This window comes from Lycium ferocissimum, chromosome 7 (assembly GCF_029784015.1).
Source record: "Lycium ferocissimum isolate CSIRO_LF1 chromosome 7, AGI_CSIRO_Lferr_CH_V1, whole genome shotgun sequence".
In the NCBI taxonomy this organism is placed as follows: Eukaryota; Viridiplantae; Streptophyta; class Magnoliopsida; order Solanales; family Solanaceae; genus Lycium; species Lycium ferocissimum.
In genome coordinates, this window is record NC_081348.1 from 44181012 (window position 1) to 44202813 (window position 21802).

Here is a 21802-nt window from a genome sequence, read left to right on the forward strand (position 1 = left end):
CACCATTTCTAATAGTTAGGTGACCATATAAGCAATCAACTCCCATAAAATTACCCAACCTAACATTCCAGAAAATCATTTAGCTGAAAAATCAACTTTCAATGCCAGAAAGATGATGCCACATCATAACTAAACTATTGAATTTCTCAAATGATCGTCCAACTTAATAATTCTTACAAAATCTTTATTTATTTCTTAAATAAACTCAGTTATTTTCTTCTACTATAAGGATGAATGAGCTAGACGTAGAGTTATATCAACTGAAATGACTCTAAAGCGGATCCATCTAAGCAAAACGAAAAATTCTCTGCTAAACCAAACCCCATATTAAGCCAAAAAAATATATACATTTTCATATTAGTGTTTAGATTAATCGATTCAATTGCTTGCACATAATTTTCCAAAAAGTAATTTTTCATCAGAATGAAATCGTCATATCTTCTGTGCAGAAGTTCATGAAGAGTCCTAAGTTTTCTGAAGCCAGTGCTCTCTATCGTCAGACCAAATAAAAGTTTCATACAGTTTCATAAGTTTAATGAAGAATTTACTATAGTTGGATGACCATTTAAGTTATTCACTCGGGTGGTAACTGGGGAGTTAAACATTGTGAACACAATAACCTGATAGAAAGGTCTTTGCTAACTACCAAGCAAAACAAAACAAAAACAATTCTAAGCCTGCATGGTTAGAGTTCAACAATTCTAAGTCAGCATGGTTAAGAGTATGAAAAAGCAAAACAGAGACCATAATTGCTTCAAACTTTCCAGATTCCAGATTAATGTCAAATTGAATCAGCTATAACCAAAATTGTCCATATTCTTGTTAATAACCATGTCAGCAAGGAAATCTTTTTTTAATGGGTTAACATCACAGCTGGTAGTATGTTTGTTATACGGGCATACGTGAGCCAATAATTTAACGATCGGTATTTTTGATATCAAAATCAAACGGAGGGTATAATTGATCCATTTTCAATAGTTGAGGAGCAATTTTGACCCTTTTCCCTAATATATTATCAGTATAAAGTACAACAACAACTTACCAAGTGTATTTTCTCAGGTGGGGTCTAGTTAACAGTATAAAGTATCATAGGAATTAAAAAAATTGAACAGTGGGGGTAACTGAGGAGTTATAAACATTGTGAACGCAATAACTTGAAAGAAAGGTCTTTGCCAACTACCAGCTACAACAACAACAACATACCCAGTGAAATCCACATTGAAATCGCAGGGAGGATAAAATGATCAGGACTTACCTCCAGGAAGAAAGAGATTTGTTTTTCGTGAGACCCTCGCCATTGCCAACTACCCGAAAAAAAAAAAGAAAAAAAAAAAAAATATATATATATATATATCTAGTCTGTATTCAACACTAAATCATAGGCCTAAAACATCCTGAGTTAAATAAAAATGGACAACAGAAAGACAACGACAAGAACGATCAACAAATCTAATCCTACTGACCAACAACACGATAATCACCTGCACGACAACATATAAGATCCTCATTGTTTGGGTGGAAAGCTAGTACATGAAAAACATTTATGTCATCAGAACGTTGTGGTCGTGTAAATGTAGGGATTCTCTCGTGCACCAATGTCCATTTTCCCACTGTGTAATCCCCCTCAAGCTCCCATACACATATACAAGGGGATGAACTTGGTAGCAGAGTTACTTGAACAAACCGTAGACGACCTCGACACACTCCCAATTTAGAAGACAGCTGATAATGGTATGGAGGAAAATCACGAGCCACAAGTGGTAAATCAATAATGTGTAGAATTTGATCATCATCATTTGCGATGAATGGATCAAATGCCAGAACAAAGTCATCAGCCGGAGGGCTACTATATAACATTTGTCCACAAGCAATAAGTGAAGTCTTGGTATCATCTCTAAAGTCCTCCAAAGTGCATGGAGATGTAACAACCAATTGGGTCCATCTTCCTTTCTCAGACGTAAAAATCTCGCCTTTAATCCTCCTACCATTACGAGGAAAATATCGTATCACCCGATACTCGTATCGAGCATTATTATTATCCGGCTCAATCACGAAACCAAAACATCTACCCCTATATAGGGAAGGGGGAAGAATAGTCCATTGCCTAGTCAGACCACAAATTTGAGGGATAAAAATTAAAGAAGGCATTTGTGTGAATGATCCATCTGTTATTGCACTTGGAGAAGGAACAAAAAATTGCGCGGATTGCCCTTCCTTTGGGGTGGTCTTTATATATTGGCCCTCATATTTGTGGTCTTTAAATTTTACCCCTCGCTTGAAAAGGTGGGTGAATACCGAGGTTCTGGATTCGAACCCCCGCTCAAGCATAAAACTAAAAAATATTTTCGCAATGCAAGGTTTGGATGCGTGTCTCGCGGCATAACCTTGTTAAAAAATAACTAAAGTTATGCCGGTACCGGCATAACTATGCCTTATGGGCAGACTTTTAGTTATGCCTTTAACTAAAAGTCTGCCCCATAAGGCATAATTTTTCCTTAAGGCATAGTTTAGTTATGCCTTATGGGGTAGACTTTTAGTTAAGACATGACTAAAAGTATGCCCCATAAGGCATAACATTTCCTTAAGAAATAGTCTTTGCTTTATAAGGCAAACTTTTAGTTACTTTTAATTATGCCTTAAGGAAAAGTTCCGCCTTATGGGACATACTTTTAGTTATGCCTTATGGGGCAGACTTTTAGTTTAAGGCATAACTAAAAGTATACTCCTAAGGCGGAACTTTTCCTGCGCATAAACTTTGACTTATAAGGTGAAACTTATAGTTATGCCGGTACCGACATAACTTTAGTTATTTTTTAACAAGGTTATGCCGGTATAGGTAAACACGCGTCCAAGCCTTGCTTTTGCCTTGCATTGCAAAAATATTTTTTAATCTTATGCTTGAACAGGGGTTCAAACCCAAAACCTCATAATTTCTATGCGAAGCTTAAAATTACAACGTGAAGGGCAAAAATTAAAGACCAACAATTTGAAAGGCACCAAATAAAGACCACCCCAAAGGAATCCTGTGAATTGCCCGAGAAGGAACAAGGTGTTATGAACTCAAATTTGAGTAAAGGCCCAAAATCGTTCCTTATCTTTCAACCGGGACTCAAACTAATAACTCATTCTTTTACATGGAACATTAATAGTCCAAACTAGTAAATTATCACAGCCTTATTGCTATGATTAACAATTTGATGGGAACAAAATAGCACAATCTTATTGCTATGATTAACGATTTTTTTCTATCATAATTTCCTACCAAACATGATTATTATTGTGAAAACTAGTATAGAAAAAGCCTACAATATACTGCTTTATGCCCATACTCTCGATGACGATGTACGTTTTTGTTGATTTGGACTCTGCAATCTATCAAGTTAATTTCTCAAATGATCATTCAAATTAAACTAATTACGGAGTAAAGTCATTTTTTGAGTCCGGAGTAAGGTATAAAAATACGGTATAACCAAAATCATCAAAAATTTATATAAAATGGGTATAACGTGAGACACCGATCCACGTTATACCAAAAAAAATATGCCATCAACGAAAAATTAAAAAAAAATTAAAAAAATTGTATAACGTGGGCGATCCACGTTATACAAAATAAAGAAAATGATCATAATCACGTTATACAATTTATATTTATAACGTGGATGCTACGAAATATCTTTATGCCCTAAAATTCTTTTACAATATTTATAGATGCAATGTCTATAAAAACACTTAAGTTATGATTTTCAACACTTATATTATGCAAAATATAAAACTATAAGAATCAACATTAAACAATTGTGTAAGTGGGCTTAGCTGAATAATCAAACATTAACAACTACTTCTTTTGTTCAAAAAAGAGTGTGAGTTTGTTTATTTTAATTTTTTTGTTTAAAAAGAGTGTCTACTTACCAAATCAAAAAAGAATTAACATTGTTTTTTCATATTTACCCTTATTAAGTGAAGTGACCAAATCCCAATATTAATTAGAGAGGTAATACGAAAAAAATTTAGAAATATTTATTTTTGTCTAGAATAAATATTTTTATGTATAAAATATTTTAAAAAATTGAATACACTCTTTTGTCGGAGTTAGTATGAATTTCGGATCAATTTGTTAGACGATAAAAGTGATCACTAACTTCATATTAAATAGGAGTATATTAGAAGTTTGCTGCAACATACACGTAGGTTGAATACTTAACATATGCAAGTGGAAAACTAAAACTCGATAACATTCACAACTTTTTTACCTACATGGAGTATAATATAAGACACATATTCCATGCCATTTTGCAGTCTCCATGTGTTTAATTACTCCTAGAGCAACCCATCAGCATGAAATATATTTTAGGGCATAAAGATGAAGAGTCTTGGGCAGTCCACGTTATTTTTGTATAAATTTCCTGATCCACGTTATAAAAATATATTGTATAACTAGTATAGAAAACGTTATACAATTTTTTTTATTTTTTAAAAAAATTTCGTTGATGGCTCTCGACAACGATGTATTTTTTTGTTGATTTGCCCACGTTATACCCCCTTTTGTATATAAATTTTTGATGATCATTTGGTTTATAACGTATATTTTATACCCGAGAAGTCAAGTCATTTTTTTATTACTATAAAATCATCCGACTTAACCAACATTCCAGAAAATCATTTGAGCCAGACTATCAACTTTCCGGTGCCACTAGGATACATGGCATTGCACGTCACTACTAAACTGTTGAATTTCTCAAATGGTCGCCCAAATTTTGCAAAGTCTACCATGGTTTCTTAAATAAACTCAATATAAGTATATATATGCATAAGTAGATGCAGTAGATATATAGCGTCTAGTGACTCAATATTGAAATTAAAATGAATTTACCTAGGAAGTATGGGAGAAAATGCAATGAATTGTTTCAAGACGGACTTTAGTTGCTTTTTTTCTCTGTGCCAACTCAATAATATTTACTTGATAAATATGTAAGGTTATCTCAACTGAGATGACTTTAAGCAGATCCATCCAAGCAAAATGAACAATCCTCTGCGCTAGCAGATAGTCTCACAAAAAGTACTTTCTCATCAGAATGAAATCGTCATATTTTCTGTGCAGAAGTTCATGAAGATTCCTAAATTTTGTGAAGCCAGTGATCTCTATAGTCAGACCAAGAGGAATTTTCATACAAGTATCAATACATAACTTGGTAAACCTGAACAGTAGCCTGCATCCTCCAGGAATAGTACTCAAGTATAACTGACGTGGATAATCATCTTGTTCTTCAATTCCAGTATGAAAACTACGCAAGAAATATAAACGCACATCACTCCGGTCCTGAACAGTAATGCAGTGCGTCCTCGCTTAAGTATGATTGCTACTGCACCTAAGATAGAACCAAAACTGAGAACTCTTTAACATGGATTGAATCACGTTTGATGAAATTTTAAAAAATAAAAGCACTAAATATCACATAAATTTCTCAGAACAAAGCCCTGTGGTTAACATACCAAATTTACATTCACGTTGTGGATGAAGATGCAAATAGTCATGGAAAACGGCCAATATCCTTGAAGTACTCATGTTCTAGGGCACTCCTGGCAGTGATTCTCTTGCTGGGATCCAAGTAGAGCATTTTCTGAAAGTAATGAGGCCACGGATTTTCAGACGTATGATTGAAGCCTATGCATATAACTATATTAAACATCTACTCGGTGCCCACGTACAATGGTAAAAGCACTAAGCCTTTTATATAATCTGCTACACCAAAAAAAAAAAACCAATGATGTGCATATAAGCAACTGCAACTGAAGAGTCCTAGCCCCCAATAGGTGATCTCTGAATACAAGTTACAAAAAGGGAAAACAAAGAGAGACAGGAAGAAAGGGAACAAATAGGCCTAGACTAAAGTGAATGAAACAAGAATATGAATAATGAGCACTGCAATGTGGAACTTCCCTTTCCCTTAAGAACATTTATTTACTCAATCGCTTTTTGCTACCAATGTCACAACGTCATTCAGAATAGCATTCTAGCTGTGAATACCTATAATTATTTCACTGGATTTTCATTCAGAATACGAGAAACCTTCATAGTTATAATATGTATATATCATTTAGAAAGAAAACTTACACCAAGGAGATCAAGTCCTGCTGTATCAAGATTCGGGACTACAGTTGCCAGATCCTGCAATGTAAAGGACCTGAATTACGCATTCTTTAGAAATGTGATAATATTGACAGGAGAATCAGGCTAGTCCTAAAGGGGAAGAAAGAAGAGAAAAATAATTAAGAAATTCTAGATTACCTTAGGAGGCCATTTTGGAAAGGCAGATTTATAATCAGGCAAAGAAGTCACTCCAGGCCATATATTCTCATTTGGAGTACCCACCACTCTTCATGCAGCAAAATAATAGGGAATCATGACGACAATGAAAAGACTTAATAATATAAAACACAAGGAAACAAAGATATGAGATAACATAAATTCAAGAAATCTCATATACATTCTCTTACTATACTGCAATATAATTTATATGCATATGAAATACACGTCTATTGGAAACAGCCTCCCTACCTCCACAAGGTAGGAGTAAGGTCTGCGTACACTCTACCCTCCCCCCCAAACCCCACCTGGTGGGATTATACTGGGTATGTTGTTGTTGTTGTTGCATATGAAAAACACACTGTATGCGTGTGCGGGGAGAGAGAGAGAGAGAGAGAGAGTCATATACTGCACTTCAAACTCAACTTTTAAACCTTCTTACAACCTAACAACCCCATAGAGAGAGAGGGAGTGTTGATCATACATATTAACTAATTGATTAGTATTGTATTTTAGCATGAAGAAATGAAGATTACACACAAGTATAGGACATCATGCTGTGAGGAATTCAGAAATGTAAGCCCTTAACATTTATGTTCTTCTATTTAGGTTATCCAATCCCTCCTAAGCCCGTTTCTTCTACTGGCATTCTAATTTTGTCTGTGTCATAACAGCAGCCATTTGAATGATCCTTGACTGTTTCTTTTCAACAACCATTTAGTAAAAATGATTTTTTCCTAATGGAATTGGAATGATCTACAAGGAGGAAGGGCATAAGTAGATAATAAAAATACATCCAACAAAAATATTAGCGTGTATGTTCACTTTGAGAAGTAACAAAGCATTCATTAAAGAACTGGCTATGCATATTAACACCTGAAAATCTTGAAAAGTTCATCAATCTCCGAGTCACCAGGAAACAGAGGCCGCTGGTTAACCATCTCGGCAAATATGCAACCAGCTGACCACACATCAACTGGAGTAGAGTAGTTCCTTGATCCAAGCAGTATTTCGGGTGCCCTGTACCATAACGTCACCACCTGAAACAATGAAGTCTACTGTTAGAAGTCAGAAGAAATAAGCTCAAAAGGATCGACGATATGCTAGAAAAGAAATATGAACAGATTCTGCTTTTTAAATCAATGAGACACAGACATGATAATTCAATCATTTTATTTTTTCAGCCAAACAAACACCTTAAGCAGTAAAAAGGATGTTCATTTAGACAGGATGGACCGGATATTATAAAGAGGCATCAGATGCGACAACAGTTTCTGCTCATAGCCTAATATCTACTTTCTGGTCAAGTTTGAAATGGAACAACATGAGATAACGGTAATACACGCTGTTTGGCGATTTTGTTTCAAAGAACTGAAAACCATGTACATACCTCATGAGTGAAAGTTCTAACAGGAATACCAAATGCTCTACCCAATCCAAAATCTGCAAGCTTTAACACATTGGTGCGTGGATCTATCAGCAAGTTCTGAGGCTTCAGATCTCGGTGAAGAACTCTATGAGAATGACAATGAGCAATACCACGGAGCATTTGATGCAAAAAGGTCTGCAAAATTGGAGATATTATTTCATTGGCTAAGAACAAAGAGCCTCTCAATCTGACAACCCTTTACCATTAGGTGGTGATACTTTCTCACATTACATACTTGGATAATAATATATTCTATCTATTGTGTAAGGGTGCATCTCCTTCCTCTTCAACTAAGACTGTTAGTTATGACAAGCTTCATAGAAGTAATGCAACCAATGAAGGAGCTAAATATAAAAATAAAAGCAACCTCCAAAGGAACATAGATCTTACTCACTTTTACAACACGGGGATCCTTAGAGAATTCAGGACTTGAATCCATGTGCTTCTTCAAATCCAAGTCAAGATATTCAAAGACTAGATATAACCGCTTCTCGCTGTGAACCACATCCAGCAACCTGTTTCCAAATAATAGAAACTTTTTTTCGATATTAGAGAAGATACAGATATGAAGTTCAAAAATAGCTTTTCCCACATTAGAAAGAACCACTCAGTACTGCAACCAAAGTTACTGTTATATAGTACATGTTTGCACCTATTGTTTAGTCTCTAACTACTAATTCAATCAGCAAAAGCAAGAATGCTGCTCCAGAAATAAACATAACCCAATCATCCACAGCATTCATAGTATCCCTCTCTCTCTGGTCCTCCTTTCATTTAGAGTCGTGATTACACAAGACTGCAATTCCTAAGGTGGACAACAGCTCACACCTACGATAGTACACCCTGCCTCACTCACACATATATCACTAAAATGCTAGCAAAGCATATTCTAACTCTTTTTGTATTTACCCATCATCATAGAAGCACATCAGCTGATTTTTTTTTTTTTTTTTTAAATAACCGTGGTGTCTGGGCCAGCTTGCACGCACCTCTATTAGTTCCACAGGTTACCTGCTACCTCCCACCAAGATAGATACCGGGAGGTCCACCAAGGCTTGGATAGATGGGAAGAAATCACCTAGTATTTTTTCCTCCGCTGGGATTTGAACCTGAGACCCCATGGTAGCACACCAACTGAAACTTGCAAGTCTCGTCACCTTTCAAACACAATTAAATAGAGGATCGAAACACATTGTGTTGTCACGTGTTAAAAAAAATCAAACTGAAAACAGTAAGCTTATACAATTTTTGTGTGGAAACTAGGGACACCTACAAGAAACTACAAGAGTAGAATGCTGGAGTGTTCTCTATTCTCCACTTCAGAATGACTAATAGGCTCCTAAATAACTGCCTTGGCTGAAATTAATCATCACTACACAACCCCAAGCTCATTCAATGGAACAAGCTCGTGTTGCATTGATGCTTAGCTTCTAGATACTTGAAAACTACAAATGTTAAATAAGTTTTCGCTTGTCAAAAATCTTGTCAAAAATCTAAGTGAAACTATATGCTTTTCCCTTCCTCACAACCTGCTGTAAGCAAACAATACAACTAAAAGCATAAAGAAATAGCAGTTGTGTAACCCACATACACTCTAACAATCACAAAAACAGACGATCAAAGTTTCCTGAAGTAAGAACTCTGTACATTCCATTAGGATCTCCCACACATGATTCAAGCGATAGGTTTCTAAGACTAGATCATGCTGCTTCACCTTCTCTGTAAAGGCAAAGATTACCCTCAATAAAGACTGATAGAAACATTTCTAGAATATCGAAGTTCAAAACAAAAAAAAACTAACAAAGTGAAACAAGGGTAAAACAGAACAAATACCCAGTGCAGTTAAAACAACATTACTGTTATAAAACAGCAAAGACCGTGAATTTACTGATATGGAGGAGAACTAGACACATGCATAAAATTTTGCATTATAACTTGCATCACGTTGATATCATAATCACAGGAATGCAAAATACAGCCTAAGTTAAACTTCGTTTGCAATCACAATCGTATAGATCATATTGGTTCTAAATAAACTATAAAGACCATTTTATACCTCACGATGTTCCCGTGCTGCATCTCTTTCAAAAGAGAAATTTCTCTAATAGCTGTGCTTGGCACTCCCTCATCTTCTTGCTCCAGGCGTATTTTTTTCAGGGCAACGGTTTCATTAGTTGCACGATCACGAGCCTTGTACACTACACCATATGTTCCTTCCCCAATCTTTTCAACTTTTTCATACTGCAAGTACCCCAAATATTACTATCCAAAGAAGCATAAAATAAATTAGAAGTGACAAAGATACAGAGGACTACTCTGTTACCTGGTCCATCTAGGTCGATATGGATGGACTCCCTGAAAAGAAAAGCAAGATAAATAGATAAGTAAAGATTCAGTCAGCAAAGAGGTAATAAGTAAAATACCATTGTCAAGATTAACAAGAGAAAATTATCCAAAGATAAGTGTACACTCCACAGAATAGGAACATAACCATATTTTCACGTCAATGCAAACGCGAGCAAGGTCTCAAATGGCCCAAGGTCCATTTGATATGGACTTTGGACCTAGGCTATTCTTTTCAAAGTTCACATCGCTGAGTTCACAAAACCAAAATAGTACACCTAAGAAATCAAAATAGAGATCTCCAAACTAACCAACATACTATCAGCTCTAACCACATCAAAATTCAAATAACAGAGGAATAAACAAAAACAACAAATTGAGAAGATACTCAAACCATACAAAGTGTAACATTAAAAAGCAACACATCTCAACCTACACTTCAGCAAATGAGTAAAACCATAGACGTGCTTCAGAAGAAATTGACTGCTGCATTATTCCATCACCACAACAATGAGCTTAGGAAACCAAATCAAAGCTACATGTCTAGTAATATACATTTATGAACAAAAATTATCAATAACTCTGTGTGTGTGTGTGTGTGACGGAAACAGCCTCCCTACCCACAAAGGTAGGGTTAAGGTCTGCGTACATCCTACCCTCCACAGACCCCACTTGTGGGAATACACTGGGTACGTTGCTGTTATTACTAATAATTACACACATACATAGAAGAAATGTAAAGCTACATATCCAGTAATATACACCGAAAAGATGAACAAAAAATATCAATCGCTATATGTGTGTGTATATCAGGAACTTCAGAAGAAATGGAGTGCAACAGTATTCCATCACTAGAATAAGGAACAGAGAAGATCAACCACATCCAAATCTAGTAATCTACAGCAAAAAATAAAAATAAAAACATAAATAACACATCCAAGTCTAGTAATCTACAGCGAAAATAGAAACAAAAACATAAATAACACATCCAAGTCTAGTAATCTACAGCGAAAATAAAAATAAAAACATAAATAACACATCCAAGTCTAGTAATCTACAGTGAAAATAGAAACGAAAAACATAAATAACACATCCAAGTCTAGTAATCTACAAGGAAAATAGAAACAAAAACATAAATAACTACACACAGAAGAACCGCACAGCTATATTACACCGAAATATGAACAACAAAATACCAATAATTATATATGTGTGTCATGAACTTCAGAAGATATAGACACTCACAAATCTAGTAATCTACAGCGAAAGTAAAAATTAAAAAAAAAAAAAAAAAAACAAAGACAAAAACAAAAATAATTACACAGTCACAGAAGAAATGTACAGCTATATATCTAGTACTAATATACACCCGAAAATACGAACAATAATAAAATATCAATAACTATAAGTTTGTGTCAGTGTGTGTAGTGTGCATTATGAACTTGAGAAGAAAATAAGGAGCAGAGAAATCAATCACAGCCGCATATCTAGTAATCTACACCGAAAATAATAACAACAAAAACATAAGCAATTACAATATCAATAGCTATATTGTGTTGCATCACCAAAATAAGGAACAGAGAAATCAATCACAGCCGCAAATCTATAAATAATTACACAATCACAGAAGAAATGTACAACTACATGTGTGTGTACAATATCATAAAGCGTGAAATGTGAGTTGACTGTGTTATATTCACCTCGACGCGGCGGAGATGACGAAAGCACCGTCGTGACGTGGCGGAGGATCGGAGATGTGAAGGCGCCGGTGGTGGTGGCGGGAGAGAGACTAAGCAAGTGCCGCCGTAGTTGGACCAATTAAGAACCGTTTTGGACTACAGTTCACCTTTACTCTTCCAATATACCGGGGCAAATAGGTCTTTTAGTTTAACTACCAAACTATTTTACAAAACCAAAGAGCACTTTTTAAGCAATATTTGCTACAACAAATAAATTGTAACATAAATGTTTAAACAATTGTTATGAAATGTTCAAAAGCCTAACTCGATTTTATACAAATATATAAATTAATGGAGAAGTGTTAGCATATTTATTCACAATCATAGGTCTTATTTTATTGGATGAACCTCAAGCATGAGGAAAAAAATACATTAAGAACAACAACACCATTACAGCCATAGACCTCTCATGCTCAAAGCTATATATTAAGAAACACTAAGAACTTCGAGTAAAAATGCGCGAATAATATAACTTATCACTTGAATTAATATTCTTGTCTACTACACTACTTTTAATATCACATAAATAAATAAAACCTTTTGCCTGAATTATCTTTTATTTACTTTTCATATTATTTTTTGCAAATTGTCTAAAATTATAAGTAATACTCTTTAATATTATTTAATTATTCTATTTTATTTTTAAAATGATTCAAATGTAGAAATATCCTCACGTTATCTCTATCTGTACGTGTTTCGTACCTTCATAATTTAACTGGTTTTCTCTTGTTTGTTATTTTACCTATTATAAAATTGTCATGCTTAAAATTAAGCTACGGTTTTGAATTCGTCCAAAGTATAAAAAGATAAATTCTTATTATTATATTATCAAGATATGTACTGATATTTCTCAATGATTGTTTTTCATTACGTGCAAATAAGAACTTAAAGTTTTCTTCTATTTTATTATCAATATAAAAATTAGAATTTTAATTATCAAAAATTAATTATATTTGTAAAACTACTCTGCTCTTCATTTGCCTACTATCTATAGTTTAATTAGCTTTTACCATTAAATTTTTATCTATAATCCAAATAGTATCATAGTTTACCCTAAATTGTAATTTTGAAGCAATCTAGAAACAAATATATAAGTCATTTGAATATTTTGTTCTAAATCTATTTATATTTTTGAAATTTTTTTGTTATATTAATTTTCCTCTTTTGTTATCATTATAAAATTTTAAGATTTAATTTTTCATTTTGAAATTACCTATATGAAAATTTCATTAGTTTTTCACTTGATTTAATACCCTTCATAACGCTTCTTTTAATTTAATATAAGATAGATATTAATAGAAGTATGATCTATTACTATTGAAACAACTTATATATATATATATATATATATAAGGTACAAATTGTATTGCTCAAATTCTTTCGTTGTTTAAGCTTATATATATAAGGTACAAATTGTATTGCTCAAATTCTTTCGTTGTTCAAATACTTTTTTATTTTATATACCAGTTCAAAGTTCAAATACCATTATATTATCTCTATTTTATTTTCATTATAATTTTTTTTATTATGACTGTCCTGCTTCAATTGGATGGTATTATTAAAATGCTTTAACTTTTTTGTCCAAAAACTATCATGTGGCTTTTTCTAACGCATCACTTGACTTAATAATTTAATATCCAAGCTTACCAAGAGAAGATAAATTGCTTTTAATAAATTTATACCAACTGAAATCTCAAAATAGTATGACGACATAATTTTTTGAATTGGAAAAATAATGTATAGGATTTTAAGATCCTATCATTCTCTTACACTTCAAAGATATGATTTTCTAGACAAGCCCAGCAAAAAATTGAATGACATTTTTATCAATAATTAACTTGTACAACGCTTAGTATATTTCTTTCCATATCAAGTTGCATTGAGTATGTTGACAAAAGGATAACTGTATATTTAAGGTTTCATGTCTACTATGATTCAATATCTTATTTGCAGTACACCTACTTTTTCCTTCCAACTGGGTTAATTGTTAGTACATTATGTGTGCTCCTTCAATAATAATATGAATTTTCATGAAACTTACCTCTTCCTGGCCTCATATCCTTTGGCTCCCCCGGGAATCCTCTTTGAAACGCAAGTCTTGATGCTAATTCTTTCTATGGCGTGTTATTTTATTTTAAAATTTATAATATAATTTTAACATTGCAGCGAATGACAGGTTTATGGAAAAATATCTCCTACATTGAAAAGAAAAGGTGCATAAGCCGTAATCCAAATACAATCTGCAAAACATTTTATATGTTGAAAGCTTGACGTCTTGACCTGCTAATGTACTCTTCTTATATGCTGCTACTTATTGTCCCATTCATTGCAATATGCTCAAATAGTGTTTATAAGTAAACTTCAATGCGACTGCTGTCTTTTTAACGCTCACTTTTACTACTACTATTCTCTCTTTGCAATGGTCACGAGTCACGAGTGGCGGAAAGAAGTGGACTTTCTGCTCCTGCAAACACTCACTTTTACTACTACTACTCTCTCTTTGCAAGGGTCACGAGTGGCGGAAAGAAGTGGACTTTTTGCTCCTACAATGCATCATAAAAATTCAAATATTATTATATATATATGAAGAAGCTATATATCTGTATCTAGAAAAGATACATTTCGGAATATATATCTCAAGGACCTGGAAGGTCTCGAAAGGGTCTGGACTTGTCTTGATGTCTTCTAAGGGAGAATAATCAAAGGCACCAAAAGCCATGTCATTACAACATAATTTCCGCAACCACAATCTCCAAACTTAACTTAAAAATAATTTTTTCAGAATAAACAAAACAGAATATTTCAGTGTAGTATGAAAGTTAAGGAATTCACTAACCCTTACCGGAGTTCTTGAACTACGCACCCCACAAACGCTCTTACCGCAACCAACTTCTAAGTTTGTTTGTTTGTTTAATTGTGATTTATTTATTGTTTCACTATCATTGGGGAAATAGGAACGTGCAGATGTGGGTTAGTTTAGGTTAGTTTTTTTCTCCTAATATTGTATTTGAAATTTGAAAGGGCGTGAAGAGCAGTTTTATGTAAATAACGTGCTTTCGGTTCCGACCTTTTTCTTACCCACTTTCTTTCTTCCTTATTTTCTTCCTAAACAACCTTCTCTTATTTCTTTTCCTTTTTTTCATTTATTTTTTCCTTTTTCTAACGTGGAAGTTGTAAGTTGATCTGGAAGTTTTTTTTTTTTTTCTATTTTAAATCTTCTCAGATAGTAATTTTAAATTTGAATTCTATAATAATAACTAATAACTAATTGTAAACTAATTAACTAATGTGTGTCCTAAAACTGCCACTTGGCATAATTCTGCGCTGCCACTTGTCACAATCCTATGGCAAACTATCCTCCTTTTAATAAAATATATAGATGAGGTAAAAGGACGAACACAGCTTCCCATGGTTGTACCATGGGCTTTAAAAATTATACACACAATGAATGCTCGTATCATAAGTTATATAAATTGTACAGTTTAACCAACTATTTTTATATCTCATGTAGACATATGTCATAGTACTTAATATTTATTCTCTTCTCATGTATAGATGTATATACTTCAAATTTAATTCTCCGACCCATTTATTTCCTCCGTGCACTTTTACTTGTTCACTTTTGACTTTTCCTGTTCTAGCTGAATATTTATTCTCTTCTCATGTATAGATATATGCAGTTCAATTTTAATTCTCATATGGATATATGCTATAGTACTGAATATTTATTCTCTTCTCATGTATACATGTGTACACTTCAAATTTAATTCTCTGACACATATTTATTTCCTCCGTGCACTTTTACTTGTTCACTTTTGACTTTTTACGTTTTTGCTGAATATTTATTTTCTTCCCATGTATACATGCATGCACTTCAATTTTAATTATCCGACACATATTTATTTTTCCGTGCATTTTTACTTATTCACTTTTGACTTTTCATGTTATTGAAGAATTAATAAATGAAGTACTCCTTCCGTCCCATATTTCTTGACCACATTACTTGATTTTTCACGTTCTTTAAGAATTAATAAATGAAGTACTCTCTTCATTCATATTACTTGGCCACATTACTATACTTGACTTTTCACGTTCTTTAAGAATTAATAAAAATGAAGCACTCCCTTCGTCCATATTACTTGGTCACATTACTAAAATTATATGTCTATTTTTCTATTATGTATTTTTCTTCTTTTCTATTTCTAATATATCTAAGTGTGAAGAGAAGACTAACACAGCAATAGAAATTTGTACCACAAGTTATATAAATTGTACATTTTAACCAACTACTTTTTTATACCACGTGGTCATATGTCATAATACTGAATATTTATCTCTTCTCATGTATACACGTATGCACTTCAAATTTAATTCTCCGACACATTTATTTCCTCCGTTCATTTATACTTGTTGACTTTTGACTTTTCAAGTTCTTTAAAAATTAATAAATGAAGTACTTCCTCCATTCCATATCACTTGACCACATTACTAAATTATTTTTTTTACTGAATATTTATTCTCTGCTCATGTATACAAGTATGCATTTCAATTTTAATTGTCTGACATATATTTATTTCATCCGTGCACTTTTACTTGTTCAAAAATGAAGTACTCAATATTACTAAAAATATATGTCCAAATTACTTGTTCATTTACAGAACCAAAATAAAATTGATTAAATGTTTTACATCTTATCCTCTCTGTCTCATATTACTTGGGCACATTACTAAAACTATATGTCCAAATTACTTGTTCATTTACAAAACCAAGATAAAATTAATTAAATCTTTTCCATCTTACCCTTAGTAATAAATGTTCTTGAAAATAAATGTATTTATTGGAGAGAGATAGGGGTAAGATAGTAAAATACATTTTTTACTTCTGATTTCTTAACGGGCTTGCAAAAGGGAAAGTGACAAGTAATATCGTACAGAGAAAGTATATATTTTACCATAATATTCATATTTATTGGTGTAAGTCTCAATAGCCTTCGAAAATAATTTGAAAATGAGTAATTAAAGGGTAAAATTAATAATAAGAACGCACAAATATTCACTCATTAATTCCATGGAAATTAATGGCCGGCCCCTTCTGCATGATTCTCCTCACTCTTCTTGCGTTACCTAGCTTGACGGTCACCATGATAAATAAAGGAATACAAGAAAAAGGATGACATGTATACAAATATACATGCCTATAATATATGCGTAGTCGTTTTCTTTATACATAATCAACATAATTGAAGTTTCATACTAATTAATAATTACCATATTAGTTTCTTTCTCTTGATATGTTAACGTGGACAAGTAAAAATAAACGAGAGGGAGTGACTTTTATCTCCGTTTTTCTTTTTTGTCAATACTTTAAACGTGAAGAAATGACGAACAATAGCAATGCAAATTTGTACCAAAAGTTATTTTAATTCTCCTACGCATAACTTGTTCACTTTTGACTTTTCACGTTCTTTGAGAATTAATAAATAAAGTATACTATATTTTATCATAATATCCATATTTATTGGTGTATAGCCTCAATAACCTCAGAAAATGATTTGAAAATGAATAATTAATGTGAAGGGTAAATAAAAAGAAGAATTTTTTTTTCTTGATATATTAACGTCGATAAGTAAAAGTGAATGGAGGCGGTGACTTTTATCCCCGTTTTCCTTCATTGTCAATACTTTACTTATTTACTCTCCTTTTAGTCTCGGTTATTATTTTCTTTATATTTTCATTTCAGAATTAAAATTTAGTGATTATCTTTCTAATTTTGATACCTTTGTAACAATTTGTTTTATCAATAATTGTTAACATAAAAAATTATAATATATTTTTTAATTAATTTAATAAAAATATTTTATTAGTTTTGCTTTTAAAAAAATCCAATATATACGACAATGGTTCTTATGTTTGGATACGACGATTACTTAATTGAAATGGATATCAACCTCGGTATACATATAAAATGTTAAAGAATTTAAAAGAAAAAATTTAGAATCAAAATATTAATTTTTCCTCATATTCTTACTAATTTTCTTTTACATTGATGAACAACTTTCTTTGTCATAATAATGAGAAAAAGGTTCGACTCTTTCCATCTCAAAGACTTAATTCCATCAACTCCATTTTTTAATTATAACTAAAGTGATGATACATAAAATACATTTTGTATATGTTGCTATATATAATAACAATTACAATATTTTTAAAAGTTATTTTCAAAATACAAACCTTAAAGACTGGCTAATTAAAATGAATAAACATGTTCGGCTCGTGCATCGCACAGGCATGTATTGCTAGTAATAAGATAATAATGGTAAAAAATACACACTTATCATTTTTTTTCTCGAGTTTTTTACCTGAACTATTAAGTATTTGCGCTTCCTATCTAAACTATTAAGTATTTGCGTTTTTCGCCTGAACTATTAAGTAGGCGTTTAGTCATGGAAACCATAAAAAAAAAAAGAATTTTGAAGTTAGAGTTGGAGTTGTATTTGGTCATAATTTTTGCAAATAATATTTTATTGTCGAAATGTACTTTTTCAATAAGGTTTTAGTTAGGGGTGTTCATGGTCTGGTTTGACTCGATTTTTAGTAAAATCAAACTCAACCAATTAAGTTAATTTTTTCTAATATTCAAACCAAACCAAACCAAACCATTATAGTATAAATTATATCGGTTTCGGTTTTATCGGTTTGATTCGATTTTTGCGATTTTTTTCGGATTTTAAGAATGAATACAAAGAATCTTTGAATCAAATGGTAACTAAATATGACTTTGATTGTAATCCATTCAAATCTAAGAATCTTCTTAATTAATTCATTAACTTTATTTAGATATAGGCCTATGGCTATGGGTATAGAAATTACAGAAACATAATATCTACCTTTCATGATTCTAGTTACCTCTCTACATATAGCCTTTTGATATTACATAACCCTTCTCAAATTTTTGTTATCTAGACTCATCGTGTTTATGAAGCATTGAGAAGAAAGCACATAAGTTAAAACGAAAAATGATAAACACAAAGACAAAGTCATCTACCAAAACTTTTTAAATTCCAATTGCAATTTTCTTCCTTTTAATTTGTTAAGGATAAAATGCTAGCTTATTAGTAGTAATTTAGCAAGAATCTTTTTATTTTACCTTAAACTTAAAAGGGCTACACTTTTCTTTCTAATTATTTGAATTTGTATTGGACTTGGAATGAGCCAAAATTTTGAAGTATATATATATATATATATATATCGATTTGGTTCGGTTTTGGTTCTGGTTTTTTTGGTTTAACACCAAATCAAAATGGATGTTATCGGTTTCTTAAAATTTAAAATCAAATCAAGTCAAACCAAGCCAGTTTTCGGTTTATTAAGTCGGTTTGACTCGGTTTACCGGTTCGGATCGATTTTTGGGTCTTATTTGAACACCCCTAGTTTTGGTTGTGAAAAAAATGAAAAACAACGTTGTGCTTGTTTTTTAAATTCCAAATACAACTTCAATTTGTATTTGAAATTTTCACGGCCAAACACTGATTTTTGAAAAAAGTGAAAAAAATCCAATTTTTTTTTTTGAATTTGGAGTTGTGTTTGGCCATAATTTTTGCAAATAATATTTTATTGTTGAGATGTACTTTTTCAATAAGGTTTTGGTTAGGGGTGTTCATGATCCGATTTGACTCGATTTTTGGTTAAAATCATACCAAACCAATTAAGTCGGTTTTTTCTAATATTCAAACCAAACCATTATAGTATAAATTATATCAGTTTCGATTTTGTCAATTTTATCGATTTGGTTCAATTTTTGCATGTTTGTTTTCGAATTTTAAGAATTTATTTAATACAAAAAACCTTTCAATCAAATGGTAACTACGACTTTGAATGTAATCCATTCAAATCTAAGAATCTTCTTAATTAATTCATTAACTTTATTTAGGTATAGATCTATGGCTATGGGTATAGGAATTACAGAAACATAATATCTACCTTTCATGATTCTAGTTACCTCCCTACATATGGCCTTTTGATATTACACAGCTCCTCCGGAATTTTTATTATCTAGACTCATCGTGTTTATAAAGCATTGAGAAGAAAGCATAGAAGTTAAAACAAAAAATGATAAACAGGAAGATAACGTCATCTACCAAAACCTTTTAAATTCCAATTGCCATTTTCTTCCCTTTAATTGGTTAAGGATAAAATGCTAGCTTATTAGTAGTAACTTAGCAATTTTCTTTTCATTTTACCTTAAACTTAAATGGGCTATACTTTTCTTTCTAATTATTTGAATTTGTATTGGACTTTTCTTTCTAATTGTTTGGGATATATGTATCTATCGATTTGGTTCGATTTTGGTTTAACACCAAATCAAACCGAATGTTATTGGTTTCCTAAAATTTAAAATCAAATCAAGTCAAACTAAACCGGTTTTCGGTTTATTAAGTCGGTTTGACTTGGCTTGGGATTCGGATCGATTTTTTTGTCTCATTTGAACACCTCTAGTTTTGGTTGTGAAAAAAGTGAAAAACTAGGTTTTGCTTGTTTTTCAAATTCCAAATACAACTTCAATTTGTATTTGGAATTTTCACGGTCAAACACTGATTTTTTAAAAAAGTGAAAAAAATTCTGGAAATAAGTGAATAATTCTTATGGCCAAATGGCTCCTAAGTCTTTACGTTTCCTACCTGAACTATCACCAGCTATTTATCAAAATACGAGCTAGACTAGTACATGATGGTGCGAGGTATACATTACACTCTCTTTGTTTTGTTTAAAAGTGATGTCAAATAGCACTCAACTCCGATAATTAAAAGAATTAATAGGAAAATATAAAACAAAAATTTTATGGTCAAAAACACGCTTGGAGTATAATAATATCATGAAGCTAGTGGAATTAAGGAGAAAAGCGGGAAATGTGAGTGGACAAAATGAGTCATTCAACTGTGTTATATTCACCTTGGCGCAGCGGAGATGACGTAATCACTGTCGTGATGTGGCGGAGGATCGGAGATGAGAAGGTGTCGGCGGTGGTGGCAGGAGGGAGAAAGCAAGTACCACCGTAGTTGGACCAATTAGGAACCGTTTTGGACTACAGTCCACCTTTACTCATCTAATATATAGGGGCAAAAAGGTCAATCAGTTTAATTAATTTGATTTTCTTCTACTTTAATCATCAATCTATTTATTTTTAATTTTTTACTACCTCAACCCCCTCCCCTAACCGTGGTTCACTGGCCAAAGACTCAAGGATCGTTTGGTACGCGGGATAAAGTTGAATATTTTAGGATTAGAGTATAAAATTAGTCCCTAGCTTAGTACTTTCTCCGTCCTATATTACTTGTCCACTTTCTCCTTTACACATCCTTTAAAAACTCATAAATAAAAGTGTAATTTTACAACATTACCCTTATCTCTCTCCAATTAATTACCCTCTAGTCAATATTGATGACTTAAAAAAATAACGAAAAAGGGCCAAATATACCCTTGTACTATTGGAAAAGGGCCAAAGATATCCCTTGTTATACTTTGAGTCTAAACATACCCCTGCTGTTATTCTATTAGTTCAAATATACCCCTCCTCCGTTAAGTTTGTCCAAGATGGACATCTAACCCTACGTGGCACTAACATTTGATGACGCGTGCTACCTCACCACCCTAACCAATTTTACCTCTCCCCTCTATTTATTCTTTCACCACTAAAATTTTCTTCCCCTCCACGACTATTGCCACCATTGCTTCAAACTTCAAAGCGACAACAACAAAACAACTGTTCGTTCGAATTTGTTGTTTCAAATGGAGATTACTTCTTTGTTTTTTTTCCCCTTCCAATTTGCCCTAATTCTTAAAGCTACCAAGTACTAACAGCACATATATACTCCAGTTTAATTCAAAGTCTAATTTATGCCTGATATATAGGATCAACAGCTTGTCAAATGATCGCCGAAAAATGAAATACGATTTAAATTTTTAGAAAAAGGGAGTGTACTTAATTTCA

General features: G+C 32.5%; 1 protein-coding gene and 1 long non-coding RNA gene across 6 annotated transcripts; one reads left to right on the forward strand and one right to left on the reverse strand.

The window, feature by feature from the left end:
* Positions 1 to 4899: 4899 nt before the first annotated feature.
* LOC132065272 (cell division control protein 2 homolog A-like) lies at positions 4900 to 20841 on the reverse strand. 5 transcript variants are annotated; one of them, XM_059458577.1, is made up of 10 exons: positions 20764 to 20841; positions 10057 to 10088; positions 9790 to 9974; positions 8128 to 8248; positions 7695 to 7868; positions 7181 to 7344; positions 6287 to 6374; positions 6113 to 6166; positions 5491 to 5618; positions 4900 to 5366 (listed from the first exon to the last, which is right to left on the reverse strand). In XM_059458577.1, the coding sequence occupies exons 2-9, from the start codon at positions 10063 to 10065 to the stop codon at positions 5529 to 5531; spliced, it is 885 nt and encodes a 294-aa protein (XP_059314560.1). In that variant the 5' UTR covers positions 10066 to 10088; positions 20764 to 20841; the 3' UTR covers positions 4900 to 5366; positions 5491 to 5528. The 5 variants fall into 5 exon arrangements, with proteins under 5 accessions (XP_059314560.1, XP_059314564.1, XP_059314561.1 ...); XM_059458581.1 differs by having other exon boundaries at positions 4900 to 5360; positions 20764 to 20833; XM_059458578.1 differs by lacking the exon at positions 20764 to 20841 and adding an exon at positions 11777 to 11859.
* LOC132065273 (uncharacterized) lies at positions 8255 to 8680 on the forward strand. Its single transcript, XR_009416707.1, has 2 exons — positions 8255 to 8515; positions 8555 to 8680. It is a non-coding gene; the product is annotated as an uncharacterized LOC132065273 (long non-coding RNA).
* Positions 20842 to 21802: the final 961 nt, after the last annotated feature.